The sequence below is a fragment of the Oxyura jamaicensis genome, chromosome 2 (genome assembly GCF_011077185.1).
Source record: "Oxyura jamaicensis isolate SHBP4307 breed ruddy duck chromosome 2, BPBGC_Ojam_1.0, whole genome shotgun sequence".
Taxonomy (NCBI): Eukaryota; Metazoa; Chordata; class Aves; order Anseriformes; family Anatidae; genus Oxyura; species Oxyura jamaicensis.
Window position 1 is genome coordinate 140,395,862 of NC_048894.1, and position 24,327 is coordinate 140,420,188.

The 24,327-nt window shown below is 37.6% G+C and overlaps 1 protein-coding gene across 2 annotated transcripts; it reads right to left on the reverse strand.

Moving 5' to 3' along the window:
- Nucleotides 1-1,301: 1,301 nt before the first annotated feature.
- EIF3E (eukaryotic translation initiation factor 3 subunit E) lies at nucleotides 1,302-23,771 on the reverse strand. 2 transcript variants are annotated; one of them, XM_035318378.1, is made up of 14 exons: nucleotides 23,618-23,771; nucleotides 22,024-22,138; nucleotides 20,008-20,058; nucleotides 19,026-19,143; nucleotides 15,479-15,521; nucleotides 14,893-14,997; nucleotides 12,827-12,952; nucleotides 11,284-11,408; nucleotides 10,513-10,639; nucleotides 8,549-8,650; nucleotides 7,608-7,717; nucleotides 2,979-3,081; nucleotides 2,622-2,756; nucleotides 1,302-1,478 (listed from the first exon to the last, which is right to left on the reverse strand). In XM_035318378.1, exons 1-14 carry the CDS (start codon nucleotides 23,705-23,707, stop codon nucleotides 1,440-1,442), a joined length of 1,389 nt encoding a protein of 462 aa, XP_035174269.1. In that variant the 5' UTR covers nucleotides 23,708-23,771; the 3' UTR covers nucleotides 1,302-1,439. The 2 variants fall into 2 exon arrangements, with proteins under 2 accessions (XP_035174269.1, XP_035174270.1); XM_035318379.1 differs by lacking the exon at nucleotides 20,008-20,058.
- Nucleotides 23,772-24,327: the final 556 nt, after the last annotated feature.

Genomic DNA, 24,327 nt, shown 5'->3' on the forward strand with positions numbered 1-24,327 from the left:
GTACCGAGAACTCTGCCATTTTGTGGTCACTCTCCCCAAGACAGCCCCCAACCACCACATCTCCCACCAGTCCTTCTCTGTTAGTGAACAGAAGGTCTAGCAGGGCACCTCCCCTCGTAGGCTCGCCAACCAGCTGCATCAGGAAGTTATCTTCCATGCTCTCCAGAAACCTCCTGGACTGCTTTCTCTGGGCTGTGTTGTGCTTCCAGGATATGTCTGGGAAGTTGAAGTCCCCCACAAGAACAAGCGCTGACAATTTTGCAACTTCCGCCAGCTGCCTGTAGAACACCTCATCCATCTCCTCATCCTGGTTTGGCAGTCTATAACAGACCCCCACCAGGATGTTTCCCTTGCTGGCCTTTCCGCTGATCCTAATCCATAGCAACTCCACCTTGTCATTCCCAGCCTCAAGCTAGATGACATCAAAACACTCTAATATAGAGAGCAACTCCACCACCCCTTCTGTGCTGCCTGTCCCTTCTGAAGAGCCTATAGCCAGACATTGCAGCACTCCAGTCATGAGAGTGGTCCCACCACATTTCCGTGATGGCAACCAAGTCATAGCCTGCGTGCTGCACAATGGCTTCCAGTTCCTCCTGCTTGTTGCCCATGCTGCATGCATTAGTGTAAATACACTTCAGCTGGGCCTTAGGCATTACTTTGCCTTGCTGAACTTCAGCACAGCCACACCATTCTGGCATATGCAAAAGATGGGTGTTATGATAGAGGAGCAGGAAAAATAGAAACACTTCAAGCTAGAACTGCTACCAAATACTCTCTAAAATATGAGGCCATCAATGTAGAAAGGTCTTCTCTTTACATTAAGAATTCTAAAAACCAGCCTTTGCCAGCTCTGGCCTGATACTAGCTGTCCAGTAAGTCTTAAATATAGCCAAAAATGCAAAATATTCTAGCCTGGAAAGTATTATAGGAGGAAGGTTGGGAAGTTGGAGTAACTCGCTACATGTAAATAGATTCCAGAACTTTAAGGAAGAAGAAAGTACACAACTGGGGGGTAAGGTCAAAGTCAATTTTTCCTTCAACCCTAAAAGCTAAACTACATGCACAGCCATTATCTCTTACTTTCTGATATTTGTATTGACTTCCCTGATCAGTCACTATACCTCACAGAGGGAAGGGACCTGGACTTTTGGGCATGGAGGGGCTATGCAGTATCCTGCGTAACAAAGGTGCCAAGGAAAACCTCTTAAGTATGATCCAAAATGCTCCAGAATAACATCATACAAAAAGCCCCTTTACAACATAAGTACTGAACTAATCAAATTACAGATGACACGGACTGTTAAAAGTAGCCAATTTTATTCAAATAATTCTTAAGAGAACACACAATTAGCTTTTCTCAGAAAGGTTACATATTTCATATTTATCATATGCTTTTTAGTCAAATGAAAACTGATTTCTTCCCCTCTGCAGAATTCTCAGTAGAAGCCAGAGTCTTGAGTAGCCCAGTTAGGTGCCTAGAATAAAATAAGGATCAGTAGAAGCGAAGTTACTACCCTATCAGTAAGTTACTTAAATTTGAGAAACTATTTAAAGTTTTTCTAGGACTGATACAGGACTGTGAAGTAGACATTGTTAATTAGTAAAGGAACTCCTCACATTTCAAACAAACGTTGATATAGCAGAAGTATGCAACAAAGTTGTATAGCCAGAGTCTCTCTCTGAACCTAGTAGCTTCAGAAAATGAAGTGAAATGAGTAATGCTCATTCAGAAAATTAGCATTCTAAGATAAATATAAAAGTCTGGTAGCCATATTCACTAAAAAATTAATTCACAAATATTACAAAACCTGTCTAATGAATGAAATTACCATTGCTTGTTCAGCTTACCTTAACATTTTAGTCAAGTAGTGAGGAAGTCCAATAAAGTTTAAGAAGTTACGAGCTTTTTTTTGAATAATATATCTCACCAGATCTTTAGTGGACTTCAGTCATCCACATTACATTATTCTTTTTCCTTGGAAGACTTCCAATGTTGTAAGAAAGATGGCCAAAGGCAAAAAAACAGATTTTGCCAACTTTATTTTCACTAGAGGCTAACCTCATTATATTCTCTAGCCCTTAATGAGATAATTATAATATCAGGGTTTTGACCAACTCCATGTCCCAGTCTTGAGCATTATTCTTCTCCCACTAGTACTTACCTACAAATACTTCAATTACAAATGACACTGTAGAAGGAATATTTGCATGAAACCCAGTATTGTCAAAGAAGTGTGGGGGAGAGGGCCATTTATCTCAGCATTCAATATTCAGAATGGTTCAAGTACAATCCACTTGGAAAAAAATAATGCAACTACTTTCATACACGTTCCCCTTCAATAACAGCCTTTTAGGGTAGCAAAGGAGAATGTGAAGACTTAAATAACTGATCTGGCATTTTCTTTTTCTCCTGTTTTGTAATGTGAAGATAGGCAAGAAGAGAACAAGAATCACTATCTAATGCTCACTATAAGAAATACATATCTTCCTATTTAGTTTCTGGAGCCAGAACTAGAATTAGGTACTTCTAATGAAGTAAGGAACATTTTATAATTATACTTTAATATTACTCATAAAAAAGATAGCAGGATATTCAGAAAAATACAACTTATACCAACCTCAGATCTACCACTCTGATTCAATTTCTTCTCAATGTTCATAGCCAACATTTGACTACGAAAAGACAGGCTTTTGGTTTTTTCAATCACTTGTTGATAAGGTGACACTGCATTGTTGCCCATAACTACATGGCCCTAAAACACAAAGATATAGGAAATTTAACAGCCACTCAGAACACACAAGCCTTTAGTTTAACACTCTGCTTTCAAACCTTTCACAAATCATCTCACACAAAATCAAAACACAGTAAGTGAAGTCCACTACATTTTATGGACAAAAAAGTTATAACTTGTTACTTCTGAATAAAGAGAAATAAATTAGATGAAAATTCAACAGATTCACTTTGATTCACATACCAGCTTTGAATCCAACTTGGCATCTAATCGTGCATTTCGGATTAGATTGACAATCCATCTTTCTGCTTCCTCAGGAGTCATGTTTAGTTTATCTGCCAACATACTAAGAGATAACAAATTATCATAAACTGAAATACAATCCCTCTCATATTGGTAGATATATTCCAGGCCTACAGAATATGCATTAAAGCAACACCAAATTTATCACAGCACAAAACTTGTCTTTAGCTGATACCACATACTTGGGAAGCATACTTCCCTTTGATTGAAATAACCCTAAAGCTTACATACATACATACACCCTTTCACATTTTTCCTTTCCTCCCCTTTTATTTTTCCCCCTTCATAAAAAGGCTTAAAATTCCTATCACTGCTTGGGACATTCTGAATAAGGAATTAACTTCTTGAAGTATGAACCTACTTGTTGTGAACCTGTTACTTTGCACTTGAATCTTGACCTGTACAATCTTATATAATAACTATGTTCCCATTAAAGCTTGCCCACATGAAACAAGAACCATCACTATAAAGCAAAAAATTGAATTACTTATAGCCTTATTTAGACTCAGCCAGTAGACAAGAAAGTTCAGAGTAATTACTCCAGGAAAGTGTTTGACAGTAACTCCATTAGCAACTCTGAAGTTCCAGGAACAAGTGCCATGAGACTACACAACTTGGTATAGACTAATTCTTTATGCATCTGAACATGGTACATAAACTTCTTGCAATTTCAAAAGAGGAATGGGGAAGAAGGGAAAAACTGAAAGGAAAATGCTTTATGAAGCATGCACTCTTGTCCAGTAATAATCTCCTGATAGCGTTTGCTGTGGCTTTCCAGCCAACTCCTGTAGTTCCCTACTGGCATTTGGCTCCGACGGGACATTTGTAATGCTCATTCTTCCATCAGCTTTCAGACTGACGTGACAAACATGAGGTAAGGGCTGCAGACATCACCAAAAACCCAGCTGGCTATGCTGGAGTTGCACAAGAGGTCTATTTCTCACCAGTTCACAGGATCTTGCTTACATATCTCTCCGCAACTGAAAGTCACTTTCATTTTGATACTAATTACTGACAAGCTTGATAATCTATTAATTATTAACTAGTCTACCTAGCTAGGCTAGGTATAGTCATCTTCATACAATCTTCTCTCCTACATGCTCTTGATGTCTCATCCTTCTTCCAACTATAAAGGTAAACTCAGTTCTCCCCACACACACACTGATGACTATGAAGTAGGATAAACAAAAAAAACATATACTAAACCCACTTCAGAGGAATGACAGCAAACAGACAAGGTATGTGGAACTTGACAAAGCAAGGGGAAGTTAAGAACCAACCACAGTTGTTCCTACTCCATAACTTTAATCAGTGGTTCTCTAAGGTTGTAGAGACATAAGGCACACAAAGCAAGAGAACAAAAAACAGATGTAAAAATCATTGTGGAATTATCAGTACATTGACAGTACAAGATGAATATTTCAATAGGAAGAAGCTACAAATTGCTTTATGATCTTTGAATTAGTGATGCTAAACACTATAAAAAATTCCAGATTGAAAGAACATGGGGCAGGAGGGGAGGAAGGTTAGGGGAGTTCTTATTTCTCTTTTGGAGCTATCAATTGGATTCTGATAAAGTAACAACTCTTCCAGATGACCCCAAGGGTGGCTTTTGCTACTACTCTGTAGATTGTTATCTACCTTGTGATTTAAATATTGACCTCCCTACCCTTGGAAACAAGAATCAGCTAGGCAAGGCTTTGAGCAGCACAATGTGACATTGAGGTAGCCCCTGCTCAGATAGGTAATTGGGTACACAGGATTGAACCAGATGGCTTCCAGAGGTTCTTTCCAACCCTCAGCACCTAGATTTTACTTTTCCCTTATCTTACAGTCCCTCTGTACTTGAGGAACTGAGGGGAGCACACAGGTTTTGAAAGAAGAGTTATTCCAAAGTAAAAAATATTAAGTGCCTTACATCATTTAGTAGATCATACCTTTTATTTATCAAGAGCCAATGAAGATGCACTTCATCAACCAGATAAGCTATAAGCATCTACATTAGCATTTAAGTTTGGAAAGAAATTCCAATCTCTCAATCATTCTGACTTACCATGAACTGAACTTGTCACAGTGCAATGAAAACTATGATCAAAGTCAGCCTGAAAGCTAGATTCTTATGATTAGACAGTAAACTAGAAAATACACTTAAGTTTGGAGTGCTCTAACTACTAAGGGGGGGGGGGTCAAACCTATGTTTAGTCAAATCAGAACACAGAGGAGTGGGGATGCCAGGATCAATGACAGGATCCTCAGCAACAACTTTCTCTGCAGATCCACTCCTCTCACACCCCACCACTTGTTAATGTAACCACAGCCCTAGGAAGTTTTCCAACCCTGAAGATGGCTTTTGAGAAGGAATACATTCTCTTCACCTACATACTATCAGTCTTGAACAGGGAATAAGCTCTATAAATTACTTTATTCATGCCTATATTTTAGCAGCTCAGCTTTTTCAGGGGCAGGCTTTTCTGTTAGCTAAAAAGTGTTATATAGCACATATGACAGAAGTCATATACCTCTGTTCAGCTTCTGGACAGGTATTTTCTTCTTGCACATGCATTTAGAAAATTTCCATATTACAAAATGAAAGTGACAGATAGCAAAGGGGGATATAAGAAAATCTCATATTTAAGATTTGAAAGGAAAAGGAGGTTCACACTACAAATGTTAATTTCCTCTGAACGAAAGGAAAGTTTACTAAATTTCACACATCTTCATATATAAACAAATCTATTGTGTACTGAGCACAAAAGGAAAGAGAAGAGCTCTTCAATTTAATACAGGCATATCTAACCAAACAAACCAAATCACATTCTGAACTCATTCAACCTATTATTCCTTAGGAAACAATACATTTCAAAAAAGTGAGCTAGTTGTAGGATGATAAGACATAAGTTTAAAACTACAACTGATAAATCAACTATGTCCTTTGGAAAAACATCAGCTGCCTAACAGATGTAAGTAGCTAAATTAAACCATCCCTCTATTCCCTATAGAACATAAAGAATAGAAGATTTCCACTAATCATTTTCAGATTTGTTCTGAATATTTAAACAGTACTTATCAATGAGCACTGTGGTACAACCAACTAGTTATCAACTCTAGGAATAACAGTGGAAGTCACTTGCAGACAGAAATACAAGAACTATGCCTTAAACTTAATATTTTGACTGCCCAGTTCCTTCAGAACAAGTCCGAATGCATTAAGAAATACTTATGCACCTCATTTAGGCCTAAATTTAATGATTGTTACAGCTTGTGCAGAGATGTGTCCATCAAAATACTATAACCTTGTGAAAAATCTTATTACTGATTCCACATGCAATTACCTGAAGTGGTATATGCTAGGAATATCCATGTGCAACTCAACTCAGATTACCTCTTGCCTCAGAACACACCATAACTTATAAAGACACCACTACATGTATTTATGAACACACAAGTACAGCAAGCAAAAATATTTTCACTCATACTGGAAATTAAAATGCCATATATGGCACAAAGCAGTATGAACCATAAACAAGTAACATACTAAATAAATGACAACCACCTACTATAGACCTTCATTTATTAAATAAAACTTGCTACTCTTGCCTAACTAATCATTTGTTGTCCACAGTCTATCAGTATCTTCCAGAGACTTCAAGCATACTTCATATTCTAAGTTCTCTACTCATTGTTTTTATGATCCAACACCATATTTCTCAAAGATACCTAGTCTTTAGTTAAATAAAGCTTAAACATCTATCTTCATGAAAACTTGTGCTTTCACAGAACAAAATTACTTACAGCAGAACAGCAAGAAGCTATGTAGTTTTATATTCCATAGAAATTCATCTTTAAAGAGAGCTTTTGGTATATTTTTTCCCCAAATACTTATCCAAAATCCTTTTATCCCCAAATGTGTAGTACTTCGGCTAAGATGATTTTTAGATAAAAATAGTAGCTTTTCACTTGTGAGTAGCCTACTCACAAAAGTGAAAGTATGGAAAAATTTTGTTCAGAGCATGGAGTTCAGATTATAAATGAGTGTTTTAAACATACAGCTAATTAAAATCCCCCCAAATTCATCTTCTACCAACTTTAGTATTGAACTAATTAATAACTATTTTAAGCTGATGCAAATAAAAAACCCTATCATTTTGCAGATGCATTTGAAGACAACTGTCACACTGAACAGGAAGCAATAGATTTTTTCACCTTTCTCCTACTATAAATAATCACAAAAGTAATCCTTTCAGTAAGCTTCCAAAACTCTTAAGACAATTTTCTGTCAAATCTTTGTTTTGAAATCAAGTAGCATTAAAATGATTCTTCAGAAGGCCAGATACTCACATATTTGCTCTGAATGCAAGCTGGTAACAAGATTCCATTGAATTTGATTTACCAGCTTCAGTACCTGCTGTCTCAGATCTCTGCAACGTTCTCTACAGATTTTAAGTGATTTGGAACTAGGGGGAACAGGAGTATAGCGTAACTGAAATACATCCCTTAGAAGTTTATACTGTTTGTCAAACTCATCTGCAACTGATTTTTCTGAACTGCAGTATTAAAGAGTTACCTTACCCAATGCTGATACATTGATGGATGCGACAGAAGGTCTCAAATATAAAGAGACGGGCATTCTCAATGAAATCTTCAAGGCATGCCACTAAGAAAAAATCATTCACAAGCACCTGCAAGTGTAATGAGGAAGGGAACACTTAAAACAAACATGGAAAGAACATTTTCATACATACTTTCACATTAATATAACTCAGATTGGTCTCAAAAAGAGAACAAGATCTACAGTTCTCAAAACTCTACTGAAGACCACCCTGAGTAATGCATATAAAATTTAAGCACTGCCCTCAATCTAAGCATATTCGCATTCTCTCATGGGCACTTTTATCAGCATTCTCCTCAGCATACAAACCAGCTTACTTAGTACTGCAAATTTACTTATTAAATTTAGACTACAGGGTCATCAGCCCTATGCAGCATACAAAATAACCAACCTTCTGATTTACCCAATGAGGTGACCAATACCAATGGAAAGAGCCAAAACGGAGGCTAGAAGAACTGGCACTAGCTTTCAGCTATGAGAAGTATTAACCTTTACATGAATCAACTCAACTTTAACTATGTTCATTCATTCCAAGAATATGCACTCAGCTATCCTTATTTCATGTTGTTTTACAACATCATAATTCAAGGGTACAACATCTTTCAGAAGAAGAGGTAAAAACAAGTTTTTCTTCAAACTTCTCAAACAGAAGCTCAAACAGATAAGTGATCATTTATTTCCTTTTTTGTCCCAGGAACTGATTAATATGACTTTAAAGCTATATCCTTAACAGTAAGTCTGTTTAAGTGTTACAAAATATGAGTTGATCAAAAAACATGAATTAATGCTTTTCAGAAGACATTGGCAATGAAATCAAGTACCACTTCACACAAATTAGCTGACCACTGATGATTTTAGAGATCTGTACTTAAAGGAGAAAAAGTAGTGTTGTGAAGCTTACTGTTTCACACTCTCTCAGCTTCTTCTGTGCACCATCAAAATCAAAATTAACATACAGGCATTCCACAAATTCTGTGATGGGGTCCCTGTATGTGTAGGACTCCTGTCAAAAATTAAGTAAGATCAGGCAATAATATTAGAAACCAAGGCCACAAGATCACTTGATATATATAACAAAATTTAATACTTGAAAAAAGTCTGGCTCTTATGAGACTGTACAAACACCTACTTTTAATAGTCTCATTAAATAATCAGGAGTGCAGTCTCACCTTCAGCATTTAGTATGGCAATCTTCAGGTTAGAGAAGTGTTACTTCTGATTGTGTCAAACATCCTATTGCCTTAAAATGTTAGAACACATTTTTCCTCAATTTGGATTAGTTTTTGCAATTGGAATAGTCACTTTCAATTGAATCAGCACTCAATATACACAAACAAGTCATGGCAAATAATGCTACTTCCCTCACACAAAACACTTAACTTTGACATTATAGAAAATACTCTAATTAAAAGGCAAGAACAATAGATTTATATACATCTGTGTAAATTAATACATAATACAATTGGTATGTTTCTAATGTATATTTTAGGATAGCTTAATTCAATAGCTGTCATTATCAGCTTCAGTATCCAAAGATGAGCAGATGAAAGAAAATTACTAAGAAGGATCATTTTGTCCAAGTCATTTTTCAGTCTCATTTCCTTGGAATGTCATTATTTATATTCAACACTCAGTTTTATTGGTCATTTTACACAGAATTGCACCTATTAACCAAGAAATTAACACTCACGTGAAACAATCTTGGATAACATTTGCAGTTAGAGATGAACATACAACTGCTTACCTATTAGTTCAATACTTGCAGAACATTAGTGATAAGAGGCAAGTCAGTACATTCTCAAAACACTAGGACACTAGTCTACCATGCAACTCTGCACAACTGCTATTCATCCTGTCTGAAACACTTTCAAATATATATAAAGCCTCTACCATTCAACAATGATATAATGAACCATACAGTGTAGAAGAGTACTAAGAAAAACCTTTTAATGGGCATTTCAAAGCTAACAGAATTGTTAGTTTCAAAAAGGAGTATGCTGCTGATTCTTTTTTTCCCCAATATTGAACGTTAAAGAAAATGAAAGCAGAAAAGCACTGTAGAAATGTTAGTTTTCTTCAAATACTAGAAATGCATATTACAATTCAATCCTAAAATAAGGTTTTTCCTCAAGACAGGTCTTGACACTTGAACTTCTTTACAGTTGCTTATGCTACTTCTGCTGTGAAGACTAACACCTAGAAAGACTGAGATGCTTAAAATTGAATTTTGCATTGATTGTACTTAGCAGAGGTAGTTTTATTGCTGCTTAAAGTGGACACAATTGCTAGCCTTTAACAAAGGCACCATCATGTATATACCATAGTTTATTATTTACCACATATGGTATTATTTCATGTTTAAAGGCTGATGGCTTTTATGTCACATACTAATTCCAGCTAAAAAATCTTCGATCAACCCCTTGACTGCTATTATCAAACACCTTGATTCTTATGTAACTCCTATCACCAACTACATCCCCTCATAACTGTGATAAAACATTTAAGAAATGCACATGAATTTGAACATAAGACAGGGTACACTGTTCAGTTATCCTGAAATGCAAGCAAGATTTTACTTGTACAACAATTCCTTGTAGGAATGGCTGACAAAGAATCACATCCAGAACAATTCCAAGGATCTTGCTGTGTTTTTCTGCCTTGATCATACAGGGAAAAAAGCAAAACTGACAGCACATTCTACTTCACTCATTATTCTGCCCTTCCAAATATACATTGTACTTCAGAATGAATAACAAATTCAGTGAGTGTTAGGACTGAAATATGTAAGTCATCCCAGAAGAGGCACATTACAGTTATCAAGTCCCAGTAAAAAAATATGAACAGGAAACAGACTTCAGTCCTTACCTGTTGAATGACCTTGACTAGATCTTTCAGCACTTGTCTACGTTTTCGAACATCCTTATTTGTTATGACTGCAGTAGTGAGGTATCGGAGGATATGTGGGCACATTGTCTGAATTGCATTGAGATACCTGAGAAGTCCAGATAGAGCTCAGAAAATGCACTTTTGCATCAAAACAGTATTTATAATAGCTTATTTTTTACACAGTACCATAGCACATTTATTCAAATACAGAACAATAGTTTATATTTGTTAATAATGATGACCTCTGGTGAAGCAGGAGAAAAGGCGGTAGCAGAGCACTATGAGAGAATGGAGTTTGCACTGCAAAAAAACAGTCCATGTAATACTGTTAATTTCTGGTGTTAAGCTGTTCCAGATGTTATACAGCTTTACATCTAAATTTGCATTTTTATTCTTCTCAGGTTTTCCTCAGAAATTCTTCTCAAATAGATCTTGTAAAGTAACACCAGATTTTACAAGATCAAACCAGGAACCTTCCCTACCACCCTAGATGTTGTAGGAGTCAATACAAAACAGTTATTCCATACCCCTCAACATGGGAAAAAAGGGCCAGTTCTTCCTGTTTTACCATCTGCCTCCTTGAAGGGGAAGTAGAGCCACAAAGAAAAGCAAAGTATAAACAAAATTTCAGAAAATGAAGTGGTAGCATCACTGGAACTCCTGAAACAGTGGACCAAAAATACTGAACAACCTTGCATATTTATCTTTTCTTCATTAATCCCCAAAAAAATACAGCACAAAGCAACTTACTGTGGTTGATAGAGAAAGAGATCGATGATATTGTCTCTCCCTTTAGGATGATTAAAAAACACGAAGAGAGACCAGTGGATGAGCCACGTTCTTTGCTGAAGAGACTGCAGCGGAGAGCTTACTGACTAAAAGAAAGCAACACTAGGTTAAACCAAAGTAACAAGACAGTTCACATGAATACCAATACATGGAAAATACATGGAAGTGTGGAACTCATTTTCCACTGACTCCTTTTAGTTATCACTCTAAGGCAGGGTTTAACCTCCAGCTTTTTAACTTATCTGGAAAATACAGATGTGCTGAAAGCTATGACCAAGTTAACATTTTTTCCACCATTACATTCCAAATTGTTTGCCAAAATTTATATTCTGTTACAAGAGCATAGACTTCAGTTCTCAAAAGATCACCATACTAACAAAGTAATTCCTTTTTAATCCTGAATTTCAGTTCTTGTGTCTTCACATATGATCTGATGATCTACTGGGCTTATCTAGCTTTTCAGTTTCTCTTTTAAGCATCACAAGAATATTTTTGCCATACACTCTCAGACAGTGATGAAATGCCCCAAACATTTCCAATGAAAAAATACGAACCTAACTATCTTCATTTAAACCAATTGATACAGCACAAATAGGGATTCAGTTCTAAGCTTACCTGGATTTGCTGCAAATTAAACAGCACTTCAAAGAAGTTGCAAAACAACATATTGAAAACGAATGGATATAGCAAGTAATAATCACTCATAGGATAGGGACAACTATTATGATTCGACCCCCCCCAAAAGGCATGGAGTTTCATGACTAAACCAAATTTAATATTTATTATAAGCATATAGGTTCATGGAGATTTGAAAATTTGGTAAGAATTGTTAACATTTATCTACCATGTAAGATAAACAGTTAGGGGGTAGAGGGGATGGCAGCATTTCTGATACAGACACAGAAGCTCTACAAACAGATAGAGAAGACTAGGAGATAGATGTCCTTAATCACTTCAGCCGCTTTGAATTAGTCTGGAACCCCCTTCTTTCCCTTCATGTTCCTGGTAGTCACCTGAACTCACATATAGCTGGTAAGGAAACTGAATTGACTGAAACTTGTTTCTAGTAACAAATTTTATTGTATTTTCTGTTAAAAATGTTGTTTTCATGCAACAAGAATATAGTTTATATACATGCATTTAATTCTTTACAGAAAAGGACCAATACAACTATCTGAAATTTAAGTAGCAAACCGTTTCTCACAAAGCTACCTAGCTTTCAAACTCATCCTTGAGCCAGGTGGGTTTTTTGTTTGTTTTGGAAATACCTTAAAAGTTCTCAGCTTCATTTCAAAAACAAAAGCAAATCATTTGATAAAGAAAGCCTGGATAGCTCTTCAACTTTTCTTCTTGAGCATCCTTCTACTCTCCTGCCACCATTTAAGAAGAAATGCACATCTTTAGCAAAAGCATGATAAACTGCTCTTAATGACATATTAATTCATAGCAAAATTTGAATACTAACAACTCCTCACCTTACTAACATGACCAAGATTTTACTTACGTTATTATCTATTGTCTCCTTCAGTCTTGTGAGATCTTCCATAGCTGCATCCCAATTCTGCATCAGAATTTCAGATGCAAGCTTTCCCCACAGAGAACTCAGAGCATTTCTATCTGTAGCTGGAACCTATTTCAACAACAGCAATAGTCATTTTTTTTTTTTTTTTAAGAAAATGAACTTCTCTTTAGAAGTTTTCTGGTAATATTTTTAACTTACAGGATGTCAAACTCAGTCCTATCTTTCTGAATTTTATGTACATACATACACACTTTAAATACTTCTGTATTTAAATCAATTTAGGTTCAGAAAGTGAACGAGCAGTAAAGCTTCTAAAGTAGAAGCTAGAAAATCCTGTAAGACAAAGCTCCCTGCTGCTGCAGTTTTAACTTACACAAAAGAAAAAAGTTATATGGCTGAGCATGAGATGACACTAGTTCCAAATCTATAATACTATGTAAGAAGGCTCCTGAGCTATTAGAAGAAATGCCTCTTTCAAAGCAGATTCCCAAAAAACTTGGGACAGCAGATAACCACATCACCAAATCTAAGACTCAAGTTCTTTCTGCTAATGCTGTAGAGAACACATACTTATAGAAACATTCAGTAAAACTACAGCTTTGCAGTAGTGAGTCTGTTTCCTACAAGGATAGTTCTAATGTCAAGCTGTGTTAGTTTGATACAGGAATGAGTTACACTGGGTCATTCAGTGTCACATTCTATTTTCAAATTAGTTACAATAGTTCCTTCATAGGCTATGGTTCAACACAGAACTTAAAACAAGAACTTCTCCCAGAGTTAGTAACATGCCCTACACCAAGCTATTACCAGCAAAAAACCACAATACTTCATTTTTTAAATTCACTGACCTAGGAATATAATGTTAAGCCTAGAGTTAAAGTGCAGTTAAGACAGCTGCTCACAAATCTACAAAAGTATTTCCTCTCTGAGTATTAAACTCAGAGTACTGCAAAGTCATATGGAAGAATTCCACCTTATCACCTTTTGACTATGAATTCAACTCATTCTTACTCTCAACCCTATTCTCATTAAGGATTCATTTCACAAATTTGCTTTTAGAATTATAGTCAACTACAAAAATTACTGCTATTTAATCTAGCAGCATTTCAGAAAGTTTAGGGTATTTTTAGATGGGACTAAAAAGTAGATAGCAAGAACTGAACTTGAAGAAAACTGACTTCAAGTTGTGAATCACTACATATTGTTTTCAGCAGTCATTTAACATATCCTTGAGTGATGGTTTAAGTCTATCTTCCAGAAAACCAAGGTGACAATTTAGTGGATATTTTTGGTCAAGGTGGTTCACAAGTACTGTGCTGGTTCCAAATCATGTGATTAATTAGCTATTCATATTAACTGCCTCCAGATACTGCAGCTGCTCTAGTTAGTTACCTTAAAATTCCATTTGTTAGTAAAATGGCACATTCACTGTACAACAGTAAATTGACTGTATTGATATTCTCACAAGACACTGTCTCTCAAAATTCATTCCCACAATTAACAAATGATATGAATTACAATAACATAAGAGTTGCTTAGGGGATGGATAGATCTAGTTCTACAAATGTAACTTACTGCTTACATTTCCTAGGTACATGACAGTCTTAAATCTGTCAAAATTCACAAAGAAAACATTAAGAAAATTCACAAGAAAACATTAAGAGCTGGCAATTCACCATTACCACTGGTTATATTCAATCTGCCTGCAAGCTTTTTACCACTGTTAGTGCCTATACACAATAACTATCCATTTTGCTGTTTAAGTTTTTCTCTAGGATACACTTACAGGGGGGAAAGAAGAAATACCACAAAATTCAATCTTATCACAAGACCTACAAATGTAAAGAACAATTTTGAAGACATTTAGCATGAAGCCAATTGCTGGACAACAGTCACTAAGAGTATCAATTATGAGTCTGACAAGTCTTTTCAATTTTTCCTTGGTGCATAGTAACTGTCTCAAAAAAGCTCACAAGTATTACATTTTAACAATTAATACAGACAATAAAGATCTAAATATTTCATTAGAAAACACACCTAAAACTTACCAGAACCCTAAAGAAGTACAGGTATTCTGCAGCTCCAGAGTAATTGCCACATTCATACTGGAATTTTGCATACCTGTAGAGTGTATCTAGGTACTCCTGCCTAAACTGAAAAGAAATACAAAAAAATGTTTTGACTAGTAAAACAAAATGTTGTTAGAAGTCCATTTCAATAGTAACCCTTAAAAGCCCTTTTTGAAGATCTGAATAACTTTTCCAAAGTTATTTGAACGATATTGTAGACTCTATAGACAACGCAAAAGCTACTCTTAATTCACATCACTGAATCAGTGATTAAATTAATACTGTGGAAAAAAGTTCTGCATTGCAAAGTAAAGCACAACTTAGTTACAAGGATGTAGCTAATATTAAGCTCCAGCTTTAGTTTTTGTTTGTATTATTGTAAGAGCTCAAAGGCATTCAAATAAAATACTTCAGCACTAGGAATTCCATCTGTAAGCTACGGTCAAGTGAAACAGGCCAAAACGCCTGGTCCGAGCGTAATGGTTCGGAGCTGTTGGCTGTGGGAGAGGTGGGATGGAAATGTTTAGACCCGAGTTCCAACAGATAGAGCAATTAAAACACTTACACCATGCTTCTCAGCTAAGTAGTCAAACAGCATTCGACCGTCCCTATAATGAGAAGATAAAAACTGCTGTTTTTACAAAACAAGCTGATTGTCACCATGCAACACACCACACAACACAATCTTTAGCTGTTAAAAGTACCCAAACAGTGCATGAACTTAGAATGATACTTCTCCAGTTGTTGTGCAATAGTAACTGCAGAAATAGCAAGCCAATTATTCCCAAGTAAAATTAATGTAATTTAAAATAATGAATGCCACCTGCAACAACAGATAGACTCAAGAAAGGGTGGGAAATTGTTTTAAATTTGACAGCATCCCCAGTGTTCAATATGAAAACTAAATTCCTGAAGAGCTCTTCTCACTCATGTTCTAATTCCACAGCAATTACTCCAGCCAAGAAGTTCGACTTTAATAGGAGATGAGAAAAAAATTGCAATGACTCAAACCACTAGAAATGAAACTTATCACACTCAGCACTGGGACACAGTGGTTAGCAAGGATACCTCTATGAGGGAAGTACCTGAAAAGTGCACAACTAGAAATAATCATACTTAGGAGGTTGTAAGTGTTTAATTTACACATGAAGCTTTTTGGATTCAATATACATAATGAAAGAACCACAAACATTATCAGGATCAAAGAAAAGTTCAAGCTTCCAGCAGGCAAACACAGCATGACTTACCACCAGTGACACACTATTGACCATAGAATTGTATACACCAGTGGTACTTTTAAACAATAGTTGATTTTGTGAATTATTTTTTTTAACCCAGTATTTGCAATAGTTCCTGATCTTGGAATAATTCCTTCCTTGGAAGGAAGTTCTGGCATGCCAGCTTTTCAATGCAGTAAGAATTCCATTCAAACTCACATGCAGCCACCATCTGGCAACAAGCACCAATGCTGAATTCATATACACAGCTAAATTGGAAAACATTACTGGAAATAATCTCCATTTGGTACTTTGCTTATACGAACCACCTTTCTACAATACTGAAAGAACATTGCTTTTCTTCTATTCTAATGCCTCCCACTTCCTATACCCTTGGCTATCCTTTACTTCTGAGAATTCAGATTTCATTCAGTCATATGGGATGGACACAAGAACTCAAGTGTAACTCTCTAGAAAAACCACTTAGTGCTTGATTAACTCTGTTCAACTGCATCCTACTTTAGGAAACTTGCATACTAGCTGTTCATGGGATTGACTGCATTTTTGCTATTAATTCAAAGAGAATAGCAAACAAGTTGAACTTCATATATTGCATAAGTAAATCCATATGTAAATCCACTTCCATACTCTGGCATACGCAAGATTTAAATGAAGGAAAGAGCACCAAGCTATAAACTACTCTGTGGACAGAGATACAGTGAAAACACACATAGGAGACAACTTCCCCAATCATTCTGAAATCAACTGACTGCAAAGCTGTATGACTGTGTAACTAGAACTTAGGATATCTGAGTCAAGATCATAAAGGGAAATGGCACAATGCCAAGGCAGCCAAGAATGACAGACCTCAGTAATACTTGTTGAGGTACTGAAAGTCTCATGGGTTTCTTCCAGTGGAACATACTGCAAGGAGGAGGCATAGTGACTATTTCCCTATAATTTTTAAAGCTTTAAGGCCTTTATCTAACAGCTGCATGGGGAAAAAAATAAAAAGATATTTTGGCTTACTCTTGAAAGAGCTGCCAGTTGCAAAGTCTCTTTCACACATCTTGCACCATTTCCCAGACTTTGTTCTAAACAGCACTGTCATGGTTCAAAAGCTGTGATCTAGAGCCCTGATGATATACAGCTGTAAGTTCGATACAGGTTATCAATCACCAGCAGAAATTCATAGAAGCCAAGGAAACAAAAATTGCTATCAACTTAGTCTAGAACTGAATAGTGTCTTTAGATGATTTATACCTTTCAGCCCAATCTACCCCATTACTGTAGGATATCAACAATCCTAATCAGGATTCCCATTGAGCCAATAACCTAAACCACTATTTCTGAGTGGCAAAGTTTCCAGAAGTTTCAAAAATAAAAAAATGCACCAGTCCTGAAACAAAGCTCGCTGCACACAAGGAGCAGGGATGGCATTTCTTAGCTTTAGACAATTTTTTTTTTCCCTGTGGTTTTCTGATCCTCTCGTGCTTCTAAGCAGTGTCTATGACTTGTTCTATCAACCAGCTCCCTTGGACCAAGGATGAAGTAACAGAGTAAGTTCCCCACAGGATGCTAGGTATTCAAATTGCAACAAGGTTTCTAGGCAAAAAAATGCTTTAAGAAACCTGGCTAAAGGCAAAGCAAGGATTCAATGAAGTCCCTACATATAGATCAGAAATTCACTTTCAGATTTGAGAAGTTGTGATAATACCATTACGTACCTTGTTTAGGACTAACATAGTCTCAATCAGTAACTGCAAGGCAGTTAATCTCAATTGCGCTTTTCACTTTCAAAGCTGTATTTCCAAATGCTCTTGAATGGCTCTCTTCTTCCCATAACCACTCAAGCCATAGGCAAACAATTTCTTTTCTTATTAGAATGGACTTACATGCATATCCATGCAGAAATCAGATGTAAATCTGATTGATTACTGAAATGATTACTTACCATGACAATGCTTTTTACAGCAGAAGTTTCAGTACTTTCTGATCAGAACAGAAAATAAAAGCTTTTTCCTGAATCACTGGAAAGCTACCTAGTTTCATTATTCCTATTCCATACATAGTGGTACACTATTTGAAATCTTAAAGCAAGCAAGGCTGAATAAGGGACCTAATTAATTTTCTACCAGAAGGTTAGACACTTTCACATCAGTGACAACAATGTTGCTAATGTAAAGACAACAAGCTATAACTTACACTAAGCAAATGTCTACCCACCCCTCTGTTGAAGTCACACAGTTACTTCCTCAACTACTACAGCTGAATCCTCTTCACTCAGGTTTAATCATAAAAAAATGTCTAAACACTGCATCTAAGAACTGACAGACACATTCTACTTGAATTACTTCAATTCAAGCAAGAAGTAACTGGACACATCTCCGAAAAGATGACTACTGGCACTATCTCACATCAACAACTTGGTCAGTCCATGGTGGGAAGCAGAGGGTGGAAGGACATCATATGCCTGAAAGAAATAAATGCTGAGGCTGAAAGGATACTTATACACTAGGCCCCCGAGAATATGACAGACAACATTCAATAATGCTCTGTGAAAGATACAGGGAGAGAAGGTAGACATCTACAAAAGAGGAATCCAAGTTGTTTCAACTCCTATTTCCCATCCCCAAAAAACAATGTACTGAATAGGAGTCACTTGCCCACAGTTGATTCAGCTGAGCATTAAAGACAGAAATACCTTGTGTACAACAGGAAAAAATCATTAAAAAGAGCAAGTTGGGTATAGCAATTGTAATCAACTGTCCACACAGCTTAGTTTCTGCATAGAAATAAAAATGCCTTTCTTGCAGTTGCTACAGACAGCATTCCTATCATCAACACTTACGAGGTACCAGCAAGCCTTCCTGATAAAGTTATGTTAAAAATTACCTAGTAGACTGCATTTGCCTCGTAGTTTCTGGATCCTCGAACATCTTGACAATAGGTTCAGTTTCAGCTTGAAGTTGTTTCAGCTGTGCAACAACAGTTGTTCTCTTCTCACGCAGAGCTAAACACAAGCAAATCCATGTAATGCTTTAATTTTTTGTAGAAACCAAGCTGTAATTACATGGTGCTGACAGCACATGTAAACACGTTCTTCCAATCCCTACCTAGCTCAGTCAAGTCAAAAAAGCAGGGGTATCTAACAACTCATTATTTCCACACAAGAGGAAGGAACCAAATGATAGAGGCTTTTTATTAAGTTAATGTCTCATCAAGCCATCTAGAAAGCAGCTAGCTCAAGCCAAGGCAGTATTAGGCAAGATATCTCCAGGTTTCAACTGTGGAAGAAAAACTAAAGTAACTTCACATATTCCAAACAAACTTGGAAAAAGTAAACAGTGCTATTATACCAAATTAATTTTCCTCTAACTGACCAGGTTCTAAAAGCACACTTTAGAATATTTAGCTGAAAGTTCACAGAAAGACTTTAAAACAGTTCAATCTGCAAGACTACAATCTGAAACGTTGTGCATGCTTATTCAGAATATTAACTCTTCTGTTCTTATGAAAAACTGGTAAGAAACAGAACAGCTTCAGAATGATGGTTTTACAGACCCAAGCTTTTCCACCCAGTGCTACCATGGGCAACAAAAATCAATATTTAAAGTGCAGCCCTTGTGTCTTAAAAATTACAGAAATGAATAGCATCTTAAGACTAGCAATATGAACAAAAAAATACGGGATCAGAGAACTCAAGAACAAATACCAAGAGAGAACAGAACCCAGGAAGCCACGAAAGAGGGCCACACACCAGGGCATTCAACACTACAGTGAGCCCACCAGACTTGTGTATGATTTCTTTGGCATAGGAGGTCCAGAGGGAAAAACACCATAATAGTGACCCAACCTAGATCTACAAACGACTTGCCTGACAGGAAGTACTCCAATAAGGAGCAATTATCTCCAACTTCAGAAGAATCTTGAGATTATAACAGAAAGGGAAACAGATGTAAGAAAAACTATTGGTAACTTACTAGGAGTACAGGATTTTTTCCTATGACATCTTCTGGCTATGGAATTGTGAGGTGATCACAGAAGATAAGACAAAAGGAACTATAAATAGTGCACTGACACTTCTAAGTATAGCTTACTAAGTATAATAGTTTAAGTGAACTTAGCTTTGACAACTTAAACCAGTAAGGCCTTAACAGGAAGATAGTATAAAATTTAATTAAACCAGCAATTTTACAATCAAAGAGACCCTATCTGTGCATACACTTATTAGTATAGTAGGCAGTGTTGCTTCATGAAGGTGATGTACCAGAAAGATCTCACAGTGAGTTAAGACCTTCACATAGAAAACCATACAAGAAATCTGAACAACTTTTAGGTGAAAGTACTACCTCTTAATTTAATTTTATACTGTTAAATGAAAGCCAAAGATCAAACAGTATGAAGTCATTGTATTAAAGAGTTTCACACTACCAAAATAACAACTTCAAAATTAAAGAATAATTTAAGTACACAAAGCTAAACACTATAATGGTGGGAGCTGCTAGACCGTATGAAAGCAGAGCTTTCCCAGTGGCCAAGTTCATTCAACTTACACACAGTTAAGAGCTTTTAAGTTTATGCAGTTTGGCAACCTGCTTAAATAACTGGCTGTAATCAGACTAAAAACATTGGACTAGTTATTTTGTGAATATGTACAAGGATTGCTGCTTGTGATGTCATTTTACTATTCATTTATTACTGATACTGTAATATTCTTCAATAGTTTAGAAAGTCTGGAGCAAGGAAAGAAAGAGGAAGAGCTTCAAGATTTTTACAGCCCTGAGACAGTCTAACTCTTGCAACCAACAACACCAAAAGTAAATTAAAGGTAACGCTATCAATACAACTGCTTCTTAGAAGAGGAAAGTGAAAGCTTTGGGGTCTGCTGACTGGTATTATCAGTCCCATGCATCATTGCATACGCACCTGTAAACAGTATCTAGTGCTGGCACAAAGTTTTGACAAAGAGTTGAATCCAACATACACAGCTCAGTTCTTCTGCCCAGATGCAGAAGAACCAGATCTTGCACCTGACTAAGAAAGATCACCTGAGTCTGTTTCTCTTAAGCTGCACAGGCAAAAGAAACTGTAGCCCCACTACAGTTTAGGGGAAGGTAATTCCATAAAATTAAATAAGATTTGGGAATGGGGAGAAAGCAAGTGTTCAAAGACTAAAGTCAACAAGGAAAAAAACAAAGGATAGAAACTACAGAAAGTATGATATACTACTTCCCCCCCCCCCCCCGATGTTATGCAGGAAGATAAAAGTTGAAGAATAAGAAAGATTCCAAAAATCATGGAGAAGACAATAAGAGACTGTTTCATATTCATCACAATATACAAAAGTCAATGATGATTAATACTATCTTCAATTATTTCATTTGGAGTTTCTCCTTCTAAAGAAGCAGCAATTTATCCATGGACACAAGTAGGCAAAACGTATTCCCGAAAAAAATGACCATCCCCTCAAGATCTGCAAATCAACTGCTGATCAATGGAGTTACTTATAAGGGAGATGAAGCCTTAATATACTGGATGCTTTAAAGAAAGTTACACTAATCCCAAAGCATTTTGCAATAGTGTCTAATTTAACAGATTAAAAAAAAAGGTGCCATTTTTAGGCTATACTACTGAAGTGCTTGGATTAACCAAATCAGCACTGAAACACATGCTGCATTCAAAGACCAGGTTCCTGACTGACCAACAAACCCCAGTGTCCCAGGATTAGGGTATTCATTTTAGTGTTGCACATCCTTTCCATAAGACCAAAACTAAAAAGCTTTGTAGTTTGAGTGCAATATGCAAACTACTACCTGCTAGTTTTTTCAGATAGGTTGCCAAACAAATACATAAAATTTGTTTCAAAACTTTGTTTCACTGAGCAACTTACCGTGTGGAATTTCATCGGAGTAAAGGTTTTTGTACACATCCATAGCAAAATCCACCATGTTGGTATCACTAAGGAGATCCAACTTTCCTTGAAGTAGCTCTTTTTCATTGTATATCTGAAACAGGAATTAGCAACAGACTTCTCTGAATACCACTAAATAGTTTCCAATGACTATTAGACAGCTAACTTTATGGTAAAGTTTATTTTATTAATTTCACCCATTAAGTTACTTTAAACATCAAACCTCCCGCCTTTACAATGCGTCACACAGCTCTGTCACTTGGTGTGGTTACTATACAGCCTGCCTATTTCCAGTCCTAGCAAGATAATGCCAATTCCCTACTATTCACAAACACTTGAACTTAAGAAAAGTCACAAGGCAAGTAGCATTTTTAGATGATTATTCCTTATGAAGGTAAATTAGTTACTTAGTAAGCCAAAGTAAGTAACAATTATTGGGGGGAAAGGGGGTGGGGTATAAAATAGGAAATTTGACTAAGATTTAAAAAGAAGGTTTGAACCCAGAACTTAAAGAGATGCAACACAGAGGGGAAGTTCAGAGAATAGTTTCCACAAAGTAGCATCCTGAACCATGCAGACTCACATACTTTAAATTGGATTTCAGAAGAGACATTCAGGATGAAACTTGCATATAACTGTAACACATCTTAATTTAGGACACTATTAAGCCTTCACTTAGAAACTGCTGCTAGATCATCAAGATGCAGGTGGGGGTGTGAACTAGCACACATCTCAAATACATTCACACAAAGGGTACATTACAGTTCACTTCATCACATGCAGACCTCTCATATACAAAACCTGCAGAAGCTTAATTCGGCTCTGAACACTATGTTACTCAACAGAACACACTGCAAAAAAGTAACTGCTTAATTCCCTTGAGCTGGCTTGCAAATGCCAAAATACAACTACTGCACTGAAGACCAGTGACAAACAGAATCCACATAATAGATAAGAAAGCTTGTTAGGCCAAGTTGTTGCAATGTACACACGCTTCACTGGTTTGTTTCTGACACCTAAAGTTTCAGCTTCAAAATTTAAAGCTTATGAAACCTGGCATGCTTTGTTCAAGTTTTAAAACAGATCAGCTGAGCACCTCGGGTAATTTTGATTGACAAGAGCTGAGCCTCAAACACTTCTGACATCACTGGGATTCCCCCAGTGACCTAGTTTTACATAAACACAACAAACCAACGAGGATTTGGGGCACGCAGGACCTACACACCCGAAGAAAACCAGCGAGGAGAGCAGCTCGGAAGGCCAGCTGCGTGCTTACACCGCCCCCCCCGGAAGGGTGACAGCCGCGGGTCGGCAGGACGAGCCGCAGAAGCGATGGCCCTCTCCTCCCCAAAACGGAGGAGCCAAGGCAGCCCCGAGCAGCTCCGAGCAGCCCCCTGTCCCCTTTCACTCGCCTCCCCCCCGGGGCAGCCCCTGCCCGCCCGCTCCCCACATGGCGCCGCGCCCTCCCCCCCCGGCGAGGAGCCGGCACCGGGCACGGGCCGCCCTAGCGAGGGGTCTGCAGGCCCCCGGTGCCGGTCCCGCCCCCTCCCCCCCCGCCGCGCCGGGCACGCACCTCCTTGACGGAGAGGAACTCGAGCAGCGGGAAGACGAGGTGCCGGTCCAAGAAGTGCGCGATGCGGGTGGTCAGGTCGTACTCCGCCATCTTGGCGCGGGAGGTGGGGAAAAGGAAGGGCCGCGGCTTTTATCGTGCTGAGCGCCTGCGCGCGGCCGGCGCATGCGCGGCATTGCCCGACCGGTACGGCCGGGGCGCCTGCACGGGGGGCGGGGTTCCTGAGTCCTGGGTGTTGGGTGGTGGTGGAGTCGTTGGGGTTGGAAGAGAGCTCCGAGATCATCTGGTCCTACCATCAGCCCACCACCAATGTCACCCTCCAAAACATGTCTCTAAGCACCACGTCCAACCTTTCCTTGAACACCCCCAGGGACGGTGACTCCACCACCTCCCTGTGCAGCCCGTCCCAATGCCTGACTGCTCGTTCTGAGAAGAAATGTCTCCTCATTTCCAACCTGAACCTCCCCTGACACGACTTGAGGCCATTCCCTCTAGACCTATCAATAGTTACCTGTGAGAAGAGGCTGACCCACAGCTCCACACACCTGCCTTTCAGGTAACCGTAGAGAGCAGTAAGGTCTCCCTGAGTCTCCTCCAGACTAAACAACCCCAGTTGCCTCAACCTCTCCTCGTAGGACTTAAAAATGAAGAACATTTCTTCTGAAGTGTAGTTTCTTGTGAACTGTCTCACTGTAAAACCATTGTGTGACATG

Excerpts from the sequence above, each read along its gene's own strand:
- EIF3E (XM_035318378.1), bottom strand. The coding sequence starts at position 23,707 with ATGGCGGAGTACGACCTGACCACCCGCATCGCGCACTTCTTGGACCGG. Across the intron at positions 10,640-11,283 it reads CTCTTTCTCTATCAACCACA|GTATCTCAATGCAATTCAGA; the intron begins GTAAGTTGCTTT and ends TGGACTTCTCAG. Across the intron at positions 2,757-2,978 it reads CCAAGTTGGATTCAAAGCTG|GGCCATGTAGTTATGGGCAA; the intron begins GTATGTGAATCA and ends TTTGTGTTTTAG.